General features: G+C 38.4%; 2 protein-coding genes across 4 annotated transcripts in view; both read left to right on the forward strand.

The window, feature by feature from the left end:
* LOC127645389 (5'-3' exoribonuclease 1-like) overlaps window positions 1-12,641 on the forward strand; it is a 30,641-nt gene extending 18,000 nt beyond the window's left edge. For both annotated transcript variants that reach the window (XM_052128985.1, XM_052128986.1), the window contains exons 21-42: window positions 467-629; window positions 900-1,013; window positions 1,112-1,210; window positions 1,376-1,491; window positions 1,747-1,893; window positions 1,995-2,084; window positions 2,396-2,531; window positions 2,629-2,685; window positions 3,492-3,624; window positions 3,735-3,804; window positions 3,884-4,076; window positions 5,786-5,881; window positions 5,983-6,075; window positions 6,159-6,245; window positions 6,848-6,925; window positions 7,933-8,064; window positions 8,247-8,394; window positions 8,574-8,725; window positions 10,278-10,391; window positions 10,597-10,696; window positions 10,826-10,983; window positions 11,184-12,641. In XM_052128985.1, coding sequence (XP_051984945.1) covers window positions 467-629; window positions 900-1,013; window positions 1,112-1,210; window positions 1,376-1,491; window positions 1,747-1,893; window positions 1,995-2,084; window positions 2,396-2,531; window positions 2,629-2,685; window positions 3,492-3,624; window positions 3,735-3,804; window positions 3,884-4,076; window positions 5,786-5,881; window positions 5,983-6,075; window positions 6,159-6,245; window positions 6,848-6,925; window positions 7,933-8,064; window positions 8,247-8,394; window positions 8,574-8,725; window positions 10,278-10,391; window positions 10,597-10,696; window positions 10,826-10,983; window positions 11,184-11,474 — 2,767 coding nt within the window. In that variant the 3' untranslated portion in view covers window positions 11,475-12,641. The remainder of the gene's footprint in view (window positions 1-466; window positions 630-899; window positions 1,014-1,111; window positions 1,211-1,375; window positions 1,492-1,746; window positions 1,894-1,994; window positions 2,085-2,395; window positions 2,532-2,628; window positions 2,686-3,491; window positions 3,625-3,734; window positions 3,805-3,883; window positions 4,077-5,785; window positions 5,882-5,982; window positions 6,076-6,158; window positions 6,246-6,847; window positions 6,926-7,932; window positions 8,065-8,246; window positions 8,395-8,573; window positions 8,726-10,277; window positions 10,392-10,596; window positions 10,697-10,825; window positions 10,984-11,183) is intronic.
* A 901-nt stretch (window positions 12,642-13,542) lies between these two features.
* The window catches only part of LOC127645391 (putative glycerol kinase 5), a 37,847-nt gene continuing 26,554 nt past the window's right edge, over window positions 13,543-24,835 (forward strand). Inside the window, exons 1-7 of one of the 2 annotated variants that reach the window (XM_052128990.1) lie at window positions 13,543-14,086; window positions 14,227-14,320; window positions 18,804-18,879; window positions 18,977-19,070; window positions 22,890-23,021; window positions 23,121-23,196; window positions 23,619-23,680. In XM_052128990.1, coding sequence (XP_051984950.1) covers window positions 13,958-14,086; window positions 14,227-14,320; window positions 18,804-18,879; window positions 18,977-19,070; window positions 22,890-23,021; window positions 23,121-23,196; window positions 23,619-23,680 — 663 coding nt within the window. In that variant the 5' untranslated portion in view covers window positions 13,543-13,957. The remainder of the gene's footprint in view (window positions 14,087-14,226; window positions 14,321-18,803; window positions 18,880-18,976; window positions 19,071-22,889; window positions 23,022-23,120; window positions 23,197-23,618; window positions 23,681-24,835) is intronic. The other variant, XM_052128991.1, reaches the window with a different exon arrangement.

Raw genomic sequence — 24,835 nt, forward strand, 5'->3', positions numbered from 1 at the left:
AAATCAGTCAAGTAATTGTGATTAAATAATGTAATTGATTGACAGACCTAGCTATAACTCGTCTAAGTGTTTAGACATTTGCTTTTACGGAGCCATGTCAAGGGACCAGAATATGAAAGACCTGAGAGTGGGCTCGTTTGACTTGGGCCAGTAAGCAACCAACCAGAATGCCTTAGCAGCTGCATAACAACGTGCTAAAAACCACTGAGAACAACTTAGTAACTGGATAGCAGCACACTAATATTGTGGCAACAATTTTGCATGGACCACTCCCACTCACATTTTCAAAAAATTACAAAATGTAGTATTTATGTATTGTGTATCGAAGTACTGTTAAGAGCATTTTTGCATGTTCATTATCTTAGAAAACTTAGAAAGCATATTTCTGAATTCAGTGAGATACATTTATTGTTTAAATTTTCATATGTTTGTGTAAAATGCTAAGATTTGATTTTCTGGTTTCTAGCTTCGGCAAGCGTAAAGGCATTGTGATCCGTGAGACGGATGTGGTGGTATACGTCCAGATGCTGACAGGCAGAAAGTATGTCATTGGTCAGAGTGGAAAGGTTCATTTGGAGAAGCAGTTTTCCAAACAGGTCCTGCCCTTTCCATACCAGACCATTGTGAAGGTAAATACAAAAAAAAAAAGGTGCTGTTTTAAAAAAATGTTTGTCATTTTCTACAAAGAAAAGCTGATTCAGTGTGCACATCTTAAGCAGAAAAATATTCTTTATGTTTGGAGATTGTTGTTGATTGATTTTTTTAGTACTTTGAACAATTGAGGCTATATATGTTTAGTCAGTCTCATTTTCTTAAGAATATCTCTCATTCTTCCATTTTCATCATTCATCATGCTGTCTTTATTTTTTTATAATTGAAGTTTGATTTTTGCACATTAGGATATCAAAACCTTTGACTCCTCATTGACACGCTTCAAGACATTGGAGGAGCTGTTTTCTCCAGGAACCTCTGTATTTATGGTTGGAACCCCATATTATGGTGCAATGGGAGATGTATGTACCACCAAAAATCTCTCCAAACAGTCTGTAAAGAATATATTTAAATTATTGTTAAATGTCAAGTATGTAAGGCTGCTTTCTGTTGGCTGTAGGTGCAAGACTCTAGTGATGTCATCAGTGAGGGACGAGTCAGAGTGGTCTTCTCCGTACCATGTGAACCTCAACTTGATGCCTTAATCAAGAACCAGCACGTAAGGCTTAAATGAATCCACATTCCCAAATCTACACTTTGCAAAATGCAAATGAACTATAAAACTCTCCATTTAAATTGATTTGTTAATGTAATGTTTTTCTGTCTTAAACCTTTTACTTGATGTACAAAAGATTTTACTAATAGTCTTTTTCTTTTCACTCAGAAATACTCAGTGAGGTACAGTCCCGGGTATGTGCTTGCCTCCCGCCTCGGAATCATTAGCTACCTCGTCTCAAGGTTCTCCGGTAGCATCTTCATTGGAAGAGGATCCAAGAAAAAGTCAGTGCAATGCAGATTTTTTTTTAAAGAAGTATCCAGAACCTTTAACCTGTTTTGCCATTTTACGGAATTACAAATCCTTCATGAAAATTTGAAATTGAAATTCTCATAAAAACTAGGAAAATGCTAGTGTCATGAAATGTATATATTATAGATATTTGATGCAGACATGTCTAATAATATTTGAGATGACATGCAAGTCCTTGTTTTTTTTGTCTATCTATTGGAATCGCTATGCTATTATCATCCATTCAGTCCACATGGAGAGCAAAAAGCGAATGTGGGCCTTAATCTCAAGTTCAACAAGAGGAATGAGGAAGTTCCTGGATACACCAAGAGAACAGAGAAGGAGTGGCTCTACTCGGCTGCTGTAGAGGAACTGTTAGCTGAATACTTAGAAAGGTGTGTACAGTATGTTAGTTTACATGTTTGTGTGTGGATGTGCCCCTGCTGTGTTTATCTATGTGTGGGTATTTGAACAGAATTGTGTCCTTGTCTCACAGATTTTCAGAAGTGTTTGACTTTGTAGCTAGAAACAGTCATGATGACGTGTTTTTTGAAGATGACATTTGGCCAGGAGAGGATGAGAATGGGTGAGCTTTTTCTCATCTGTTCTTCCATGACATGATAACTCAGTCTATGTGCCAGGCACACACACAAAATCTTATTTCAGTATTGTCTTGGCAATGGATGAGTCAGTCAAGATGATAATTGTGACACTGCTATGTATACCTAAATCTGTTCAGAATAGCACAGAATGTATATCCTCATGTAAAATTGCTTTATTACCAATGATAAAAACTGTATTGTTCTAAAACAATTACCTTTTTCATGTGTATGCCACTGAAAATCATTGTCAAGAGGTTTTATGATGATGGATGATGTGATGGTCTTCCTCTTCCAGGGCTGAAAAGGTCCAGGAGATCCAGACATGGCTTAAAACGCATCCCGTCAGCGCTTCCTCCCGAGCATCATGTGACCTTCAGATCCTGGATGCTGGAATTGTGGAGAAGATTGAGGAAGAGTTAGAGAAAACCAAGGTGGGGAACAAATAGAAACACCTACAATAGATCCTCAAAAATCACAGTTTTGTTTCAGGCTTTGTGCTGATTTTGTGCTTCTCTCTCTGGTTGACAGGCAAAGAAGATGAACAAGAAAGTGCGGGTCACTGTGAAGCCTCACCTGCTCTTCAGGGTATGTGCATGTCAATGCTTATGCTGGGTCAGCCAGCTTTAGTGGAAAATAAAAGGAATATTCCTGGCTTAAAACAAGTTTGGCTTAATCAATAGCATTTGTATCTCAATGTTGATAACCACAAAAATGTATTTTGACTCATCCCTCCCTTTCTTTAAAAAAAAAAAAGCCAAAATTTGGTTTACAGTGAAGTACTAACATTGGAAGTCAATGGTGGCCAATCCATAAATGCTGAAATACTCGCTGTTTCAAAAGTATTGCCAAAAGTTGTAAACAATATGCATGTTAACATGATTTCAGTGTGATAAAATCATTTGCTAACCTTTTCTGTGTAAAGATATATCCAATTTTACAACTTTGTTGCCATGACAACATAATTGCGTAAACCCTTTAATCTGATCATTTAGAAGTCTGCTGTAAAAAACATTTTTACATCTCAAATAATACACAAGTTTTAACAGAAGAATTAATGTTTTTATAAAATGATATACAGCTTCTCATTTCTGCCCTTTAAACTCTCCAGAAATTGCCACTCATTCACTTCCATTGTAAGTGCCTCACTGTAACCTCGATTTTTGCTTTTTTTATTTTTTTTTAAAGAAAAGGAGGTATGAGCTGAAACAATTTTTTGTTGTAATCAAGATTTTGCCATAAATGCTGTCGATTGAGCTTAAGTGATCCTGGAATATTCCTATAAGTTAAAGTCTTGTGTTGGTGATTCCAGATATGGCCAACATAAACTCTGGTTTATATATCTAAAATAGTACATAGTGTGTAGGATAATGTGCTTGTGTGTATGTGTACAGCCGTTGGAGCAGCAGCATGGTGTAGTTCCTGATCCTGAGGCAGAATATCACCTGTTTGACCGTGTCATCAACGTCAGAGAGAGCTTCTCTGTTCCACTCGGCCTTCGAGGAACTGTCATTGGTATCAAAGGAGGTATCAAAGCATAAAATGATACACAGTCTGACCTTCAGGGCATTCTTTGGCATTAGCTGGAGACCTCTTTTTTTCTCTGTCCCTCATTCTTCTCTGTCCTGGTCCCTCAGCTGAACGAGAGGCTGAAGTTCTGTATGAGGTGCTGTTTGATGAGGAGTTTGCTGGAGGACTCACTATCAGGTGCCGGACAGGACCTGACATCACCATTGTCTATGTGTTAGCTATTGTGCTGAATAATTTTTGTTTGTGTTTGGTGCAGGTGCTCTCCTGGGCATGGCTATCGATTGCCCCCCAGTGCCTTAATCAACCTGAGTCATGGCAGCAGGAAGGAGCAGGGTTCACACAAACTCACAGCCATTGTCAAACCACAGCCCTCTTCCTCTCAATTCAGTCACAAGGGCCAGCTGGGTGATCTTAACCACTCGCCATGCTCCGCGTTTATACCTACACAGGTAATTGAGTCACACAATCAGACACGATCACTCCTTGTGGCCACTGATCTAAATGAACCAGTCACAAATGTTACAAGTTATATATGTAACTTTCAACTTAATATCTGTGGACATCATGTGTGGCATGCTGTTGATTACCATAACAATAATTTTGACTTGTCCCTCAGTTTGTGAAAATCATGCGTACATTAAATATAATGATAATGAAAGATTAGCAGGCAGCACCATGAATAAACATTAAAAATATGCTATGTTGGAGCCTTGACCTTGTGGTTGGACATATTGCTGTGGTTCTCATGTGGGCAACATGGGTTCGAGTCTGGCCTGCATCATTTGCTGGTTCTATTCTTCCCTCTTTCTCCCATTGTTGCCTGTACCGCATTTGTACCGTGATTCATCTGATTTTGAAGTCTAGTGATGTATCTGAAGGATATGGTTAGCAGCATCAAATGCACAGGCGGAGGCATAACCTCGGTTAATACACCTGTATGGCTCTGTATATGGATACGGCTCAATGGACAGAGAAGTGAGTGTGCAAAACTCTTAAAGCTTGAGCTCTTAAACTTGTTGCGAGAAGCTGAAACCATTGAATTTGGCACAATTCTACATCACCACCCTTGAATTTACTCTAGTAACACTAACTGTACTTTAGGGAGAAATAGATTGATAATACATATGATCAAATCAATACTTAAGCTTTATTAAATTTATCATCATTGGCTACATTAGGGGAGTGAGAGAAATATTATTCATTTTTGTTACAAATTTTGTTATCATTATTGTTTATATTTTTTATTTATTGTTTTTGCTTGTTTAGAGTAGGACTGCTGTTTAGGGAAGTAGAGGGGCATTTATCAAAAATATGTTGAGAACCACTGCATAGACTTTGTCAGTTTGAAACAGTCTGGCCATTCTCTGTTGGCCTCTCATCAACAAGGCGTTTCTGTCCACAGAACTGCCGCTCACTGGATGTTTTTTGTTTTTGGCACCATTCGGAGTAAATTCTAGAGACTGTTGTGCTTGAAAATACAGGAGATCAGCAGTTACTGAAATACTGAAACTAGCCTGTCTGTACCAACAATCATCCATGAGATTATCTAATCAGCCAATCGTGTGGCAGCAGTGCAGTGAATAAAATCATTCAGATATGGGTCAGGAGCTTCAGTTAATGTTCACCTCAAACTTCAGATTGGGGAAAAATGTGATCTCAGTGATTTGGACCATGGCATTATTCAATGACAAATGGATTGGTCTTCGGACTCACAAGCCAAACTTTTACTCTCAACACGCAGTCACAGGCTTGTGCTGAGCTTTTTTGCCACGATGCTACTCAAACATGGTGAGCGATAACCTGAATATTTACCAGTCAGTGGCTAATCACAGACATTTTTGGTCGCAAAGCCTGAAATTTGGTCAAATATCCAAGTTAATGACTTTTACTGCATAGATCGATCTTGAGATTTTAGAATCGAGATTGTTCAAATGAAGATTGTGATACATTTGGAACATTTATATTTTTACCTATCCCCTTTGTCTGTTCAACATTTTTAGCATTCATGGAAACTGTGTACACTGTGACATACTGTATATTAAACAAAATGTAGTCCAGTTTAACTCTATGCCTATACAGCTTCTTCTTCAACAGTGCAAATGGAAGTATGTTGTTCCATGTGCAAATTGACTAATGGTGTTGAATTCCCTATTGACAGCATCAGAATGGCACACAAAGTTTTAATCTCAGTGCTGATGCTCAGAGCAACAGGCACTCGCCTCACAATGCCCTCAACCAGAAAAACCATCATAAGGTACAGACTGTGTGTTAGAATGTGTGTGAATAACTGTGACATTAAAAGGCCTTTCTGCTCTATGGATGAATGCCTATAATACACTGTGTGTGCTCCTCTAGGACTCTGGTACTGAGAGGGAATTCAGTAATGTATGGCAGTCTCTGCAGAGTTCAGGAATGCCTCAGAAACCACCTGCTCACTGGCAAAACAATGTAAATCTCCATTCTGTCTAACCACGTACCACATACTGTATTAACCACATATATATAATGTGTAATATATATATATAAAACAGGCTGGGAAAAGCAGTGGATCAGTGCCACAACAGCAGCAATTGGAGGGACAAAATAAACAGAGCCAAGGCAATGACTCTAACAAACCTGTAAGCTTTCAAATTCCACTGCACTGCATAGATCAGCTGTCAATCAACACTCACACCTGTAGAACAATCATCAGCTGATTAGATAGTCACTGTTTATAATATAGAGTTATTCAAGGGTGTAGGTTTGGTTTGAAAGTTGGTGGGGCAAGACAGCAGACTATTATTATTTTTAGATCATTAATAGATCTTTATTTTAAAAGATTGTAATTTTTAAAACAAAGCAGCAATTAAACGAATGAGTCAAAGGACCTTGATTATATTCAGAATAGTTCTCCCATAAATGAAATGTGGTTTCAAAACTGTATGACCATAAAGGAATAATTTTAATGAATATCCCAGACCTGTCTGAAATAGTGGTTGACTGTGACTCGATTTAAAGCTTAAACACAAATGTCTAAGCATATGCATAGACTACTGTTGTGACACGTTTAGGTCCTTTGAGTCACTAGGAGTGCAGGTTTGCATTTTCAACTAAAGACCATTGAGAGGGAATGGCTTTAATGACAAGTAAAAAAAACAAAAAACAATTAAGTTTTATTGTCTTTTTTAATATCCCCTTGTAAGCTGTACCAAATACTTAACATGTTTTATTGATTTTGCAGGCTGCCAGTAGCAATATTAGACTGCTAAAGAGAAATGAAGATTTGAATGCTGCTCTCCTACAGGGGCCTTCAAATAAGGTATAGAATAAAACTCATTACTCCTCAATAGCTTTTTATGCAGTATTCCCCAGGTTTTTTTTTTCTTCTTTTTACATTATCGTTACTATACTGAGGAAATTACCTAATAATTGAGCACATTTTTTAAAAGTAATATAGTAGGGATGCATGCTAATTATAAACACTCCATAACTGTCATAAACACCCCATAATTCATATTTATTAATGCAAGGATAGCCTACAAAAACAATTCTCCCAATTTGGAATGCCCAATTCCCAATGTGCTGTTTAAGTCCTTGTGGTCGACATAGTGATTTGCCTCAATCCGGGTGGCGGAGGATGAATCCCAGCTGCCTCCACGTCTGAGACTGATGGCTTCACGCCATCCACCATGGCATCCACCAAGGCATCCACGCACAACTCACCAAGCGCCCCACCGAGAACGAACCACATTATAGCGACCACGAGGAGGTTACCCCATATGACTCTACCCTCCCTAGCAACCGGGCCAATTTGGTTGCTTTGGAGACCTGGCTGGAGTCACTCGGCACACCCTGTGATTCGAACTAGCGAACTATTTTTTGGACTAAACTGCATGTGTGAATTTCAAACAATTAGGCTAAGCTAAGATTTGTCAATAAATTGTAGTTATTGTAATAACAATTCAATACTTGCAAAGATGTTTCTAGTGGGGCTCAAAAATCTAAATCAAAAGTCTTATTGGTGCCTATGCTAACACCAAGAAGACTCATGCCCATGCCAGTAATAATTAAATCCAGCCCTGGCCCTGAGTGGGTTACTGATTTTCTAAAACGGAACAGCGATGTTCAATAAAAGGTTACATTTAATAAAAATAATCAGAAGAAACAATTATTTTGCAATTGAATACTGCTCGTTAACCTAACTGTATTTATGGTGTAACTGTATGGTATTTATGGTTGCCTAGCATTGCAGCAAATGTATGTTTGTTTATCAGGTGTTTTACAATTGCTTTGAATCAACTTTAATCTTACACGTATGTTTTACAGGTATCCACAGAATTTGAAGAGCTTATAGCCAATCTGAAGATCTCAAAGGAGTCTGAGCCCATCCTGCCCCATTCACCTAAAGAGCCCATGAGCCAATCAGGAGAGCCTCTCTCCCCGCAGTCCTTTGCCATGGTGCGCAATGCACGTTTCTTATTGCAATAGTATTAAAGAAATGCTGGCACAAAAGAATGGTTGTAAAGTACAGTGGGGGAATGTGTAAAATATGGAATTAAGTAGGTGTCTGATCTGATCAGAATATATGGTGATTTGAATGCCTTAGCAAATGTTTAAAATATATGTTTTATTCTGAGCAGAAGGGAACTCTGGTCTTGAAAGAAATGTTGAAAATTGACAGTTCTGCAACATGGTCCACTGCCCCTGACTCCACTTTACTTTCTGGAGGCCAGAGTTCAGAACCCCCCAATGCCCAACAGAGCAAGAGACGCTCCAGCAAAAAGCTAGGTACTTCAGTGTGTCTAACAATCACAATCAATGTGCAAGATATAAGGTAATGGAATCATTAAAAGATTCATGAACGTGAATTACATTTATTGACTAGATGATGAATTCTTACACCTGAGATATTACCTGTTGTGTATCAACTGTGCATAGTGAATAACTGAGTCTGCTATGTCACACAGCTGCTCGGATGAACACACCTCAGACTGAGGCCCCAGCACCTCCTCTGGCAGGCCAGCCTCCCATCCTGCCCAGCATTGCCATTGAGCTTGGCCGGGTGTGCATGGGTCTAGGGATGGGACCTCCGGAATTTGCCTTCCTCCGCAACAGACAGGTCAGTCAGTCTCACAAGCTCCTCTTCTGTCTGTTTAATCTCCTCACTAGCCATTATTGCTTTGAGAATACACTGGACAATTTTGAATTCATAGAATACCCACAAGTGAACTTCCACAAAAAAAAAAAAATGGCTTTACATAACCAAGCCAAACCATGTTGTGACAAATAGTTTGTCCAAGTAGTTTACCCAAAAATGTAAATTTGTCCATTTATTTGCACTCATCTAATTCCAGACCCATTTGACTTTATTTTGTTTGCGTAACACAAAAGGAGGCATTTTTTTAACTTTGTCATGTTTGTTGATTTCTATTGGCAACATGTTCCAATGTTGAGATCCCTTCATCGAAAAAAAATCCTTTGCCCCCATGCCGTTCTATAGTAGTCAATCCTACAATTACCATTCACTATACTTGTGGTTGTTCTGCTACCATTCTGTCCATTTATAAAATTACATAACACCTGATGGGCTTTGTTGTGCAAATATTTATCAACTAATTTTATGTATGACAAGTTAATATTTATTTATTTTTTTATATGTAAATAAGATGCCATCGATTTGGCTTGTGCATGTTTTTTAAAGCCTGAATATATAGTAACATGATTTATTGTGGATTCACTTGTTTGAGTCCAGACTGTGATGCAATATGAGATGTGAGACAAAATCATTGCATGCATTAAAAGCTGAACCACCTGCTTTGAAATGTACTGTCTTGCTCAAGGGCCCAACAGTGGTGTCTTGGTGGTGTTGGGGCTTGAACCCCTGACCTTCTGATCAGTAACCCAGAGCCTTAACCGCTGAGCCACCACTGCCCTATCACAGTATCATATCACAGTAATGGTACAAATCACAATTGTTTATTTTTCTGAAAAAAAGGGCTATACATCAAATAACCATGTGATATGGGAGGGGGATATAAGCGAAAAATTACATAGCCATATTCTTGACATTTTTCTTCCATAATGATTCATATGACAATATAGCCTACACATTTTGAAAGAAATTTTTTGATTCAAAAACTTCTGGAAAAATGTTGAAACAAAAACCTTTATTTTAAACCATGTCCAAAGTAGCCTAATGGTATGTCCATTGGAATTAAAAAAGCTTAATTTATTAAAATAAAACTCTATCTTTTTTTTATCTACTCTGCATCGTTATTCAATCCTAGCAAAATAATTAGGTTTGTCACTCATTTTTATAAGTGTTTGTTTGATTATGGAGAAAACCCCTCATCCTTTTTTGTTTTGGACTTAGCCTTCCATTGGATACTGGGAACCTTTTTGCAGCTGCTATATATAGCTTACTGCATATAAATGCCCTGTTCACAAAAGTGTTATTTAATTATTCCTGAGGTAAATGTACGATTACTTCTCTCCCTGTGTTTACGCAAGTACACACAACTGTAGGAAAGCTTGACAGCATCAGCAACTGTTACTAACAGCAGTGGAGCTACAATATATATCACCATACCTCTCAGCCCTTCATAAGACTTTATTGTCATCAACCCACATTTTCATATTTCATCTCATTCACTCTCTTTCTCGTTCTGTAGAGCCTAACAGTGTGTCAGGTGAAGTTGTCGAATGGCCTTCTGGTGCACGGTCCTCAATGTCAGTCTGAAACCGAATCCAAAGAGAAAGCTGCACTCTTTGCCCTACAACGCTTGGTAAATGTCACTGAACAAATTGTCAAATGTGCACTAGCACATTAAAAAAGTGATGAATTCTGTTTTTGGAAGGATCTTTTCCCTCACATGTTCAATTATGCATTGCATGATCTGGTTGTATACAGAATACAGTAAAAGAGTCTCTATTGATATGTATTGTGTTAGTCTAGTCAATGCTGAATGAAGTATTCCTGATCTTCTGCAGAACTCGTTGGGTTCATTCCCACTGTCGCATCCTATATTCCCTGGAGTTCAGCAGATGAGGTCCCTGGCACCTCATCCCTCTATGTTTAGTCAGCCACCAGGTTTGTGCCTTTTGTCTTCCTAACTTATACACTAAGGCAAGTCCTTGAGATTGGTTTTGTTTAGTCATCCGATGGTTCTGATGCTGTTAAATCTATAAAATGTACACTTGATTGGTTTTATTTACACAGGTGGTCTTGTGATGCCCCCACAAGGCTATGGACCTCTTCACTGGGGTATGCAACTTCCCCACCAAGGGCAGCCATTCTATGGAGGAACATTCCCTGGAGCACGACCCCCTGCATCTACTGCAGCTGGTGGATCCCACAACCAGTTTGTTCCCCTCCAGGCAAGAACTTCTTAAGCTTCTTCAGCCTTGCATTTTTTTAAAAATATGAATTGATGGCAGAAATTATGCTTTGTGGTCAATTAATATGTCCATATTTGCATCAGCCACACAATAGATGCTTTTCATTACATGTTTATTTCACCAAGTGTTTGAGTTTTACCTCCCTGCACACACACTAGCTGATGACATCATGTCTTTAGGTGACCAAGAAGCGAGTTTCAGGCCGATCAAAACAGGTGTCGACCAGCGCTGCCAATGCTGGTCAGATTCAGAGCAGTGGACCTTCCCAACCATCTGCTTCTGTCTCAGTGCCCCCATCAGCTCCCAAGACACCCCCACCCACCCGAACCTATGAGCCTTCAGAGAAGCCCACACCGACTACACCTAAGACGCCCAGGCAAAACGCCAACCCTCACACGCCCAGATCGGCCTCCAAGCGGAAACAAAGGAAACTCGCAGTCAACTTTGAGGCTGCAAAAGTGACAGACTGAAATAATTTTATCATGCTGTCGGTCTCTCATCAGGTCTCCTAATGATCATAGTTACGAAAGAACGCTGTGGAAGCCGAGATTGAAAGAAAACATGGACTGTTTTATGATTTGATCATGCTTGTAGAGACATAATTTATATGTCTCTGAAATGGTTTTGTATTTGTTTTAGTTGCCATGTTTTGAGTGGAGGTTGTGGTGAGGAAAACTTTTACTGCTATTGATTACTGCACCAAAATGATCATTGAATGCTTGATCATGAAAGAGGTTTTACATTTACCTAATTTTTTTTTTACTCAATATCAAATCCTTTAGCTTTTATTATGATCATTGGTTGCTTTCCAATGCTGTATTTTAATATTCAAAGTGCAATAATTAGTTTTGTAGTTGTGGAACATTATACAGTACACAAGAAAGTAATACAATTTGGCATAAATTGCTGCAAAAACCATCTGTACTGGTATATAATTTATTTGTGCAGCCAGCATGAGAGAACAGATAATCTTATCTTCTTATAATGTAACTTTAATAAACAGTATAACATGCTGAACCCTTGGAGCAAGTTTTTTTTTACTTTTGGAAGATTCATAGACCTAATCTACAGTATGTGTTGAAACCAGCCCATTTTGTTCACCCAGCCAGAAAGCACACAGATTTAAGAAAATATAATCTCTGTGGATTATTGTATAAATATGGTTTAACATGGTCAGGTGGGGATGCAAATTTGAACTCAACTGCCTTTCTAATAAGATGTTGTTTGTTGCTTGATTTTTGTCTTTTCAAATGGGTTGTGGACATTTCAAAATATTATTTTTGTATTAGCCTACCTCTATTTCTGGGGAAATGTTAAAGTTCTATGATTTTAAAATGAATTTTGTGTACTAAGATCCATGGATTTTATATGCACCATTTTACAAATTGGATAATAGTAATTGTTAATATTTCTCTTTCAAGCTATTGTGGTGCCCTTTTGTTTTCATCATCTCCACATATTTGTATCCCACCAGATCTTTTTTGCCCAAGTTTTAAAATGTTGAAACTATGAACATAAACACTTTTATTTTTAAAGGCATTTTGTTGTTTATTTAATGACTTGATGACAAAAAAAATTGCGCACCTCCTAATTAGTTGATGTGCTGTAAATTTTGTTATCATAATAAACATTTTGCTATCATGTCTCTGGTCTTAATCATTTGATTAGAATGAATCGAAACGTAGATGTGAGGGTGTAGAAAAGTGTCCGGCCCACTTTTTTGTTTCAATTAAAATATAGAGCTGTTCAGGTTGTTGTCCAAAACACAAATAATTTCTTAATGGCAGTTTTGGATTTATGAGGAGATGGTCTGTGGTAAACATTACTTGAAGATACTTTGGCATTTTGTTTTACAGCATATGTTACACACAGCCATACCTTAAATGTAAATTTTGAAGCCGCTGAGTTTTTTATAATTTTACAGTTGCTAACAAGTTGTTGAAAATGACTACAAGGGTTTTCCATTTGGTAAGGCACATACACTCACAGGCTTGTCGTATATGTAGTCCTTATTTAGTAATTTGTTAGCAACCTAATTATTAAAAACAGGGTGGCTTCAAAATTCACATTTGAGGTATGACTGTGTTATCTATTTTGTAGAGCAAAACATCAAATTAACTTCAAGTAGTGTGTACCACAGACCTTATTTTACGCTAGCGCCATCTTTATAATACGAATGACAACGAGGCTATGAGGCAACGACGCCATGAGATGGTATACATCTCCTAGATCACATCTGATTTCCACAACTCATGTTGTCTGGAGTAATTTGTTTACTGAATGCTCTTGGACAGATATTTTATCAATGTTTTATCTGTGGAACGATTCAAAAACACTTTAAACAGCAGCACAGCCAAAGATGGCGCTAGCGTGAAGGAATCAGAACACTGATCAGTGAATCAGAATTAGCTTTCGCGTTCGCCTACAAATTGACGTCACGTCTGTACAGCTCTGTTTGGTGAACTGTCTCTTTAAGATCTCTCCTCACCCATCGACTGATATGTGACGTTTGATTGTTTCCTTGCATCAGATAAACGCAGCGCCAAGTAGGTTTTATGGTTCACCACTGAACACAAACGAATTTTTTTTAGGAAAGCACTGCAGCTGGAGATACATTTTTTGCCGATTTAAAATAGGGCGCACTCGTGATAGTTTGGGAAAGTTGGGAGTCCAGCGCAGGTTTTAATCTTGTGTTCACTGAGTATACTATCAGAGCAACGAAGTGAACCCTTTCAGTCGCTTATTGCTTTGAAAACTACCCGAGGTTGGGCAATCAAAATCTTCTACGGAATGAACTCAAAGGTCTAGGGAGCAAAGTTTAAAAAAGGATCCTTTGACTGCTGCAGTATTTTGAAGTTTGGAGAGAGTACATTTACTCGGTAACTACAGTGGCATGTTAGCAGCCATGGCGACTAAAGTATTTTTGTCGTTGTTTGAATAAACGCATTATACAATGGACACTCAGAGGAACGGGTTCGTCAAAAGAGAGACTTTTATTCTCTCTGTTGATGTGGGAACAACCTCCATCAGGTGCCATGTGTACGATAAGAGTGCCAACATCCGTGGATCATGCACCGCGAAGGTAAATGACAGCAGGTTGATTCGGTTTTAATTAATTCGGATCTTTCTTGACAAGGACTGTGCAAATGCATTCTTGTGCGATTTGTATCATGCGTTGCATTATGCACTTTACTTACTCTGACAGCACCTTCCTTGTCACAGGTGTCCCTTCTGTATCCTCAACCTGGGTGGGTAGAGATCGACCCTGAAGAGCTGTGGAAGGGCTTTGTCACTGTAGTTAAAGGAGCTGTTCAAGGTTAGACGTCTATGATGCCTTTCCTCTATGATCTTGCACAATCATACAGTGGCCCTAATAAGTATTTGGACACTTAAGCTAAAAATGCATGTGTTTCACTGCATTATATAACACTATCAAACCAATTGGCATCTGCTAACACATTGTTCTAGGTCAGAACTAACTATTCTGAGCATTCACTGAACTTTGTTTTTTAACCAACTGGTCCCAATATAATTATAAGTGGATGGATGTATGGATGGACTGTGTGAAGTCCCTAGCAGAGTAACCACTGGTGTAGTTTACTAACTAAAATTTATTTATTGTTTTTCTTCATTTAAAACCTATAAAACTTCTTTTTGTGAAATGTTCTGCTGGAAAAGCATACTAATGCTGTCTTTCTTTAACCCGTAAATGCTTGAGTATTTTGCAAAACATCATTACATACCTCAGGTTTTTAGCATCCCGGCATGTAACTATGGGATTACTTTTTTGTCCATTTTTTTTTAACGTAACTTTTCAAGAAATTAATAAGTATATAAACTGAGAATGAATAAAAGAAAACTGAAACTGAAAAAATAAATTCCAAGGCACAAATTCACACTTAGTCTTCAAATGATCTGCATACTTTGTAAACAAAATTTTCTGCTTGTGTTCGATGATCAGGATTCACGAATCTGCTGCTTGTGTTTTCAGTCACACTTCCAATGTTTTAATTTACGCTCCCTATCGATTCAGTTCACTTGACATTTCAATTAACTCTATGGGGAAGATGATTTTCCACAACCTAGTTGAAGCCCTTGTATCATAACTCCAATCTTATGATTGGCAATTATGTTTTAGCCCTGCCCCTTTAGGTGTGCTTTTGCCCTATATAAGTGGGCCTTCAAACATAACTTTCTTCCTTCAAGACCGACATCATCTTGGCTTGACTGTGACTGATCATCTCCTCTTGATCAGCCCTCTCTTTGCTGTCGACGGACACCCTTCAGCTGACAGCGGGTTCTTCACTTAGCGTGACATCTACCCTCTTCCTGCAGCATCCAGGCAGTAGTTGTATCCTTTCAATATATATATAATATAATTCCGTCCAAGTGAAGTAAATCACACACAAAAGAGCTGCTTATGTGTATGCGTCTTTTTGAGTTCCTGTGAGCGACACATCGATCTGTCAGACCAACATGAGAGCTACGTTTGCTGCCTGGGACACACCCATGCTGAAGAAGCTCTCATGGGGACAGACTGCCCTCACTGTGAGGACATGAGTCTTAAGATGCTCTGTTCTAGTGTTGCCCTCGTCCTGAGGGACTATTCTGTCTTAAGCATCCTCCCGACCGCTTCTTCTGTGTTAAGTCTCAAGGGATCACATGAGGAAGCACGGCGGGTCTGCGAGGTGGAGATGGATGAACCCGAGGAGGATCTTGCACCAGCATAAGCCTTACGAGACCTTTGGTCTTCCCACACAGTATCTTTGCCAGTGTAGTACGCACATGATGACCTCCAGCCCTCCGGTTATGAGCACGGTGTTGTCATATTTGGCGGGTCTGACAATGATAATGATGCCGTGTCCCTCACGGTATCGGACATGGGAGAATGATCCATGGAGGATGCTGCAGCCCCTTCCCCCAGCGAGGGTGAGGAGTGTGCACTGGCCACTTACAGAGAGCTTCTCCGCATCCTCACACAGGTGGTTGAGGAGCTCGAGTGGTTCCCCTCAAGAGGAGCTGGTAAAATATCGCCTAGACTAGTGGTTCCTGCAGAACGGCTGCTGTCAGCAGGCCTTGGCTGGAAAACTGCAAAATTCCCCTATTTCCCACGGTGCGCCTCCTCTCTGTCATCAGCAAAGTGCGAGAGGACAAGGAAATGGTTCTGTTGGTCGCTCCAAAATCACCCAGTAAATTGCTCCATAATGGAGATCCTTATATTACTTTAAGAGCCGTTTAAGACTTTCGTTAAAGACTGCACTGCTGTTTGCTCTGGCCTCAGTAAAACAGGTTGGTGATATACAGGTGCTGTCAGTTGACCGTTCATGTCTAGAATTCAGTCCGGGGCTTTCAAATGCCACCATCAAACCCAAAAAAGTTTATGTGGCTAAGGTGCTTTCCACACTCTTCAGGGCTCAGATAGTGCACTTACAAGCTTTCTCTTATCCACTGTCTAATTTGGATGAGGAGCAACGTCACGTGAACTGAATCGATAGGGAATGTCTCTGGTTACTTATGTAACCTCGGGTTCCCTGAGATGAAGGGAACGAGACATTGCAAAACTTGGCTGCACTAATGCTCCAGAGTTTTGTGGAATGAGCGACGCGTTCTTGTTCCTCTAGTCAGAAAATTCAGAATAAATTATGTTTGAGTGCCCGCTTGTATAGGGCAAATGCGTGCCTAAAAGGGCGGGGCTCAAACATCTTTGCCAACTAGGTCGTGGAAAACTAGGCTTCAACTAGGTAGTGGAAAATGATTTTCCCCCTAGTGTTCATTCCAATGTCTCGTTCACTTCATCTCAGGGAACCGAGGTTACATGGGGAACTGGAGACATTTTCATTCACAGTTCTGTCACAATACTCTCGTGTGGGCAAGGCTAACAAAGAGGAGTTCTCATTGGCTTGTGAGATTTTGAGTGACAGATCTTTGACTTGGAAGTAGAGATTACCTAGGAGGGGTGAGAATCTGTTAGCGGCTTCATAATTAATTAGTGTTTAGTGATATATTTAGGTGCTTCTTTTTGTACTTTTTATCTGTATTTATTTTCCCCACAACTTATTTTCTCGCAATTAGCTTTCAGGAGCTGCATGGACTAATTCTGTCATCATAACTCATTGTAGTTCTCTTGTAGCGCTCTTTTTCTTTTCTTTTTTTATTTAAATTTTAAGAATTTTAAGAATTTAAACAGATGAACATCTTAATCATGTATGGAGCTTGTTTTCACAGGCTGTAGACCTTTAGTGGTATTGCATTGGATGGGTATTCAATCCAAAGAATGTTTTTGTTGATAGAATTTTTTTAATGTGGCCTCTTCAAAACCATCTGAATAATTGATTTTACATTTGTATGAATGTAACTTGATTACAATTGTTATGGAAATCAAATCAATTTATTAGTGCAGTTCCACAAACATTGTATCTTATAGTTACAAGATAATACAGGAGATATACAAAATAAACAATACAGTGTGTACACAATATTCATATTGAAATTTGTTAGAAATGTGCATCCTTTGGTAGTGAACTTATAAAGATATTAAATAATCATAAATATATGATTTATGGAAGCATAGAAAAAGCAACACTGTTTGTAAAATTTGGGATGAGAAGGAGGACATGGAAGGCGGGTTGCTCCACTCAGGTAATGATTTTTACCGAACACACTGCAGTGCTCACAGCTTCACAATAAAATCTGTTCAGGACCCAGACTCTCTCTGCCTTCTGCTGGTGGCATGGGTGGTTTTATCTGCTCTCCCCATGCTCACTGGAATTAGTGACCGGAGTTAGTAACAATTTAGCTCAGGTGTAAGTGCCCTTACCTTTCTCTCTCTCAGGACGGGCACTTGACCACACCTCCGCTGCCACACTGTTACATATCTTGGGTCTCTTTTTACCCTATACACTTTTGGTAATCAAGCAGTTTTAAAAAAATATATATATTTGTTTTTACATTATTCAGAAGAGAAAGGTTGAGGAATACTAAAGAGGTGTGGACATAAAACAAAATGGATGAGGTACACAGTTACATAAGACACGAGTTATGCATTAAAGGGTAAAAATGTTGGGTTGATATTTTGTTGTCTAATGCAGTGACATTCATATATTGGATGTCCAAATATTTTTGGTATTTTCTTGTCATTCAAAAATAAAAAAGTTCCGACAACTGTTGTAGCTTGAAGTTTTATTAGATCAACATTTCGGTCGAAGACCATGGTCAGAATTTTTTTTTAAATTCCTAAATTACCTAAAGTTGGTCTCTTACTGAAACATTGATCTAAGAGTTTTTTTTTTAACCTATATGAGTGTGCGTTTTTGTATGACAATAATGCTGAAGTGTGCAACTTTTTTGGTGATAAAATACTTTCTCCTGTCTCAGCTTAATATGCAGTATATATATATATATATATATATATATATATATATATAATTTATTATTATTATTTATTTATTTATTTATTTATTTATTTATTTATTTTTTGGTTACTTCTCTCGAAAACTGTAAACACTGTCTCTGTGGCACTATAAAAATTCCTGTTTTTGTTTTGAGCTACACATACAGACCGGCACAACAACATTGACTTAACCAATGGTGTGAGTTGGGGGTGGGATTATCTTTTTGTTCAATCAACAGCATTTTTAAAAGCTGTTTTAAAACTTTTCTTTATGTAATTCCGTTCAGTGGTGCAACAATTACACAGTTCATATTTAAGTGTGTCCTATCTTTGTATTTGTGTGCTGTATTCTTGTGCAATCTGTTAATTCAGGGAAATGATGGACCATTTTTCTCTCTCAATGGTTTAGACTCAGGCTTACAGATGTGCCAAATGGAAGGTCTTGGCATGTCAACCCAGAGAGCAACGTTCATGAACTGGGACAGGTTAGTGAACATCTCTGTTTGTTCATTAATGCATAACACCGCCATTGGAGTGCTTTGTAGACTGACTAATGGGTCTTATTTCTGTTCTCATCTGCAGGAACACAGGAAAGCCATTTCATAATTTTATCACCTGGCAGGACTTGAGGGCAACAGAGTTAGTCAGATCGTGGAACAGGTCCTGCACTATGAAGGTGAGGCTGTTACGGTTTTGTCATCTTGGAACAGCATTCTGAGATTTATTTATTCAAACTTTTCATATGATTCATTTTTGGGAAGTGTGCTGCATTGAAGGCATATTTCACCCAAACATGAATATTGTCATAATTTACTCACCCTCATGACTCTTTTCTCTGTTGAACACAAAAATATATGTTAGGCAGAATGTTAGAGATTAACAGCCTCATTAATTTTCATGTATGGAAAAAACACCATCTACAGCATTCTTCAAAATTTCTCCTCTTGTGTTCCATGAAAGAAAGTCATACAGGCTTTTTTTTTTTTTTTTTTCATTCCCTTGTCTCCCAAATTTGGAATGCCCAATTCCCACTACTTAGTAGGTCCTCATGGTGCAGTTACTCACCTCAATCCGGGTGGTAGAGGTAAAGTTTCAGTTGCCTCCGCTTCTGAGACAGTCAATCCGCACAGCTTATCACGTGGCTCGCTGTGCATGACACCACGGAGACTACGCATGTGAAGGCTCCAGCTACTCTCCGTGATCCATGCACAATTTACCACATGCCCCATTGAGAGCGAGAACCACTAATCGTGACCACAAGGAGGTTAACCCATGTGACTACCCTCCCTAGCAACCGGGCAAATTTGGTTGCTTAGGAGACCTGGCTGAAGTCACTCGGCATGCCCTGGATTCGAACTTGCGACTCCAGGGATGGTAATCATCGTCAGTACTCGCTGCCCTACCCAGGCCCCCAGTTATAAAGGTTTTGATGACATACACATAGAGTAAATTACAACAAAAAGTAGCATTGAAACACTGGAAAGAAAAATAAGCGTACTAATACTAAATTAATTTTTCCTGACAAGGAACTAAATAGCACATTTTACAGAAGTTTCGAAATTTCAGAAAGATTCAAATGTTCAGACAGACAAAACTTCAACCCTTCAAACGGTAGTTGCAGTTTTATCACTGCCAGTGGCTGTCCAACATCATTTACATTTTTATTGCAAAGAACAAATATTCTCTTAATATTCAGAACTAATCGCAAAAACAAGTTAATCAACTGGACCAAAATTATTCCAACTTGGAATAATAATAATATTCCAACCACATTTATTGTTCATGTGTTTACATGTTAATATATTGGTTAAAAGGGGTGTCAAACTCAATTTCAGCCCTGGCCACATCAGCGTTGTGTGTACCCACAGAGGAGAGGCTGAAAATGTGACACCAGCACATCATTTTGTAGCACCTATGCAATAATAAACCATATTGCATATTTTGTGCATTGAAATGCCCATTGGATGGTAAAGCACTGATTTTGAGTTACAACAGATATGAACAGATTGACAACAGGAACATATGTGTAAAAAATAACACCTAATTTACACCTAAAATAAACACTTAATTTATATATGGCTGAATTGATATATACTCATTCTGAAAGTTCAGCCAAGTTGGGTCTCCTTTACAGATTCCTTTTGTAATAAAATGTTCACTCAAGCACAGCAATTATCAAACAGTCATGACATTTGAAACATTTGTGAATGAAACCGTTTACTCTCAGGTCGGGTTGTTTAACTGCCTCATCTTTCAGTAACAGTTCCTTTGTAAAATGTAAATCATATTGTGACTGGTTCATAAGCAATCCTCGCTGGTATGAACGGAAAACATACAATCCATACTGAAATGTTCTAAATACGCAAACTTAATGCGCAAAAGTAAAATAATCCATGGTGATGTTGGGTGCTTCAACAGGCCAAAGCAGTGATGCTAGTCTTCATAGAAGCGACATCTCACATCTTCCGTGTTTGTTTGCACACAGAACGGCATGTGTTTATCCCAGTCAGTGGCAGAATGAGACGCATTATTAAAAGTTGCACTTAAATATAACTAACAGACTAACAATTAAATATAGCACAGACCGGTACAAATAACTTCTAGGATGCCTTCAAAACAGCAAGACACAGTGCAGCTGAATGAAATGGAATGGAGCTCTTCTTTTTAGAGTTATAACTTGACATTGCGTCTTTTAAAAGAGGCGTGAGATGCATGATAACAGTCAAAGCCATTCATCTAGTGTAGGAAAACATTTAAATTCAGGCACATGAAGGTGTCCTGTGTAAGTCCCCTTTGCTCTAGTTGAATCTCCCATGACAGGCCCATCTCACTCCTTTTCACAATGTGAACACCTGTGGGCGGGGCCAAGGGTGCAATGATGAAAAATAGGCTTGATGTCTTGCTGAAGAGGCAGTCCTATGCAGATGTAGTTGGTCCTTGTGATGTCATGTTCTACTAATTATGTTTTTTGTTTTAGTACAGTGAATGTCAAATATGTCAAAAGATCTAGGATCATTTGATTCCTCATGTCATGACCCCTTTAAAATCACTCTTGAATATTTTATTTTTATAAAATAATTCCAAGGTAAACACTGACAATAAAGCATTTCAAGATTTAATCATGAAACTCTGAAATGCAAGCACACATATAACAACAACACATTTCTATCTTTTTCAATATTTATAAAGCAAATAAACATCACTTGGAGACTTGGACGGTTGCATGCAGGTGCTTAAAACAGTCTATACATGTATAGAAAATATCAGTGGTGCCCAGCTGTGACTCCGGAGACTGCTCAACATTCAACTTTATTCTCTTATTTACTCTAGCCATCATTAAATATTGTGTGTATTTATCTTTCATGTAGCCTACACAATGTATTTTCAGTTACATGTCTTTTTTTGGTTTGACAGCTGGGATGAAGCCTATTCAAGGCTACATATAGAGAAATTGCCTAATAAACATCGCCATTTCTAATTGTTCAGTTTGCGCAGTTACATCAGTTTTATACATGAACATGGGCAAGTGTGATAGCCTGTGTGAGTGTGTTTGGCGACAGTGTGAGAGAGTTTGTGGAGTTTACTGTACGTGCAAGAGCGTTTGGGGGCCATTGCGAGAGCCAGTGTTAGAGCATTTAGAGCCAGTGTGAGGGCCAGCGCGAAAGCATTTGGCGCCAGCGTTTGGTGCAAGCGTGAGGACGTTTGGGGCCAGCACGAGAGCATTTGGGGCCAGTGTTTGGGGCAAGCGTGAGGACATTTGGGGCCAGTGCTAGAACGTTTGGGGCCAGTGCGAGGGCCAGTGCGAGGCCAGCGCGAGAGCGTTTGGGTCCAGTGCGTGAGCCAGTGTGAAGGCTAGCGCGAGAGCATTTGGGGCAAGTGCGAGGGCCAGTGCGAGAGCGTTTGGGGAAAGTGTGAGGGCCAGTGCGAGAACATTTTGGCCCATTGTGTGAGGGCCAGTATGAGAGCCAGTATTTGTGGACCGTGTGAGAGCGTTTATGGAGTTTGATCGGTGGGAGAGAGTTTGTGGTCAGTTAATTGGGGCTTGTCTATTAGGTTTGTGATTTATATGTCACCAAGATAAAGTTATTTAGCTTATGGACATGGTTTCGTTGAAATGGCAAGAATGGTTTGTGATGATTTTGAAAGCATTATTTAGAAAAGAATTAGTCAAAAATATGCCACCATTTCAAGCAAAACTGTTCATGTTTATGAATTTATTTCTGTTATGGAGTTGCATTATATCTGTTAATTCAGTAATTAACAGAATTATTAAAATCCTTCCTTATTAAAATCCCAATTAAAATATTGTAAATTCATTCAACTTTATGGTAAATGAAAAATATATTTAAACAAAATGTCAATATATTGCTCAAAATGTAAAATTTATGTGTTGGTGCTAGTGAAAATATATAAATCTCAACAAATGTCCTGACAAGGCCAGTAGACAAAAAATCCTCATATTTGAGTTCTGAACTGTTTTTATGTTTGTTGGCAGTCGGTACATGTTGTGTTGAAGATGCTGCATTTCATCACCAGGCAGAAAAGATTTCTTGCTGCAAGCCTGGTAGTTTTTACCACCCAGCATGTGTCATTACGCCTTGTTTGGGCCTTAAAAAATATCCCTCAGGTAAACCAGCCTCGATTGATAAAATATGTGAATCAGCATTTGGATTGTAATCTAGAAAAGGCATTCTTAGCCCAACATCAACCTTCTCTCTCTCCTCAGTTAAGGCAAGCAATCGAAGATGGCACCTGCTATTTTGGGACTATGGACACCTGGTTGCTATACAAACTCACTAAAGGTGGGTATTTCATAATAATAGTCACTCAGAAGTCACTATCAAGCAGAATATCTGTATATTATATGGCCACTGAGCATGACAAATCAGATCTTTGGGTGGTGGAGAAGTTGCTGAAAGAAACTAATTGGGTTTTTAAAGGCTCCTCATAGTGATCTGGTCAATGACAGCACAAGGACTGCATGCCACAGATCTGACTGGCTTCCATCAATAGCTGTCACTATTCTTAGAAAGCAATACCCCACAACCCTTGTCAAAGGTGATGTCAGACACCGGTTTTTATTAATAGATAATCATGTACAATGATTGTTTTGCCGTATATAATAATTATTTTACAAGCTGTATAGGTTTATTCCTCCTTTTCCTGCAGGTTTTGATTAAAGGTTTTTCAAGTTGTTTTGTTGTATTATTTGATTTCTTTGCAGGCACAGTTCATGCGACAGACTACTCTAATGCCAGCGCAACAGCAATATTTGATTCTTATCAGGTCAGTTACAGCTTTCCAATTATTATATTTGAGTAATGGCTGTTTTCTTATCTGGTTATTACCTTTGTACTTTGGACTGTGTATACGTTTGTATTTAATTGTAACAGAGTAAAAGGAATGTTCTGGGTTCAATTCAATATAAGTGTCATTGTCAACATCTGTGGCATGCTGTAGAACATTGTTTTCCAACCTTTTTGGCCTTAGGTACCCCACATCAGTAATATTCAAGTAGCTTTTCATCGACCCCAAACCTAAAACATGTTCCTTTTGACTCATTAAACTACATTTCCTTATTTTTATTTGTAGTTTCTGTCTTATAGGTTTAACAGAGCAAAATTGAAATCTTTCCAAGTACCCCATTGAACTTTATATAAGCAATATTTAATGCAGATATAAATGAAAACATATAACCGTGGATATGGCCTTCCATTATCACTGACAATAATTTTGAATTTGCAGTTTGTAAAAACAAACAATGTTAAACAAAACAAAACAAAACCAGAACGAATGAATTTAATAAAAATACAGTATGTGTTTCAAATTTCTGCTTTTAAACCCTCCAGAACGCTGGCCCCATAGACTTCCATTGTAAGTATATTACTGTAAACACGGTTTGTTTTTACAAACTGTGGAAGGAGTCAAAATTAGAGTCTGGATAATCAACAGAAAACACAGATTTAGTCAATAAATCTTAACTTATCAACCCTCTTACGGGTATGTTGGAGAAAGACTCTCTATTGGCTAGTAAAGTTTAGTTTTTTTACTCGCCAGACTTTTGACGACATGCAAGTGCATCATGCAACTGCAACTGAAAACTAAAAAAGACATTAAGCAAACCAACAAGGGGGCATCTTCACATATCTGTAGTATTCATATATTTGACTTCACTCAATACAGTATTCAGAACTGTACATTTAATGTAATATTTCGCTTTTCATTGTTTTAATCACATTTTAGCTTTTTTTAAAATTTACAAATTTCGTAATCAATTCATATGATGTCATGAAATTGCATTTTTAATAATGATACAAGCTGGTTTCACTTTGAAATTCATAATGTACGATTGTACCTTTTTAAATATCTATGCATTTACACATTTATTATGCTTACTACATTACTATATTTTGTTGCACGTTTTTTTTTTATTTACTTTTG

Source organism: Xyrauchen texanus, chromosome 6, assembly GCF_025860055.1.
Source record: "Xyrauchen texanus isolate HMW12.3.18 chromosome 6, RBS_HiC_50CHRs, whole genome shotgun sequence".
In the NCBI taxonomy this organism is placed as follows: domain Eukaryota; kingdom Metazoa; phylum Chordata; class Actinopteri; order Cypriniformes; family Catostomidae; genus Xyrauchen; species Xyrauchen texanus.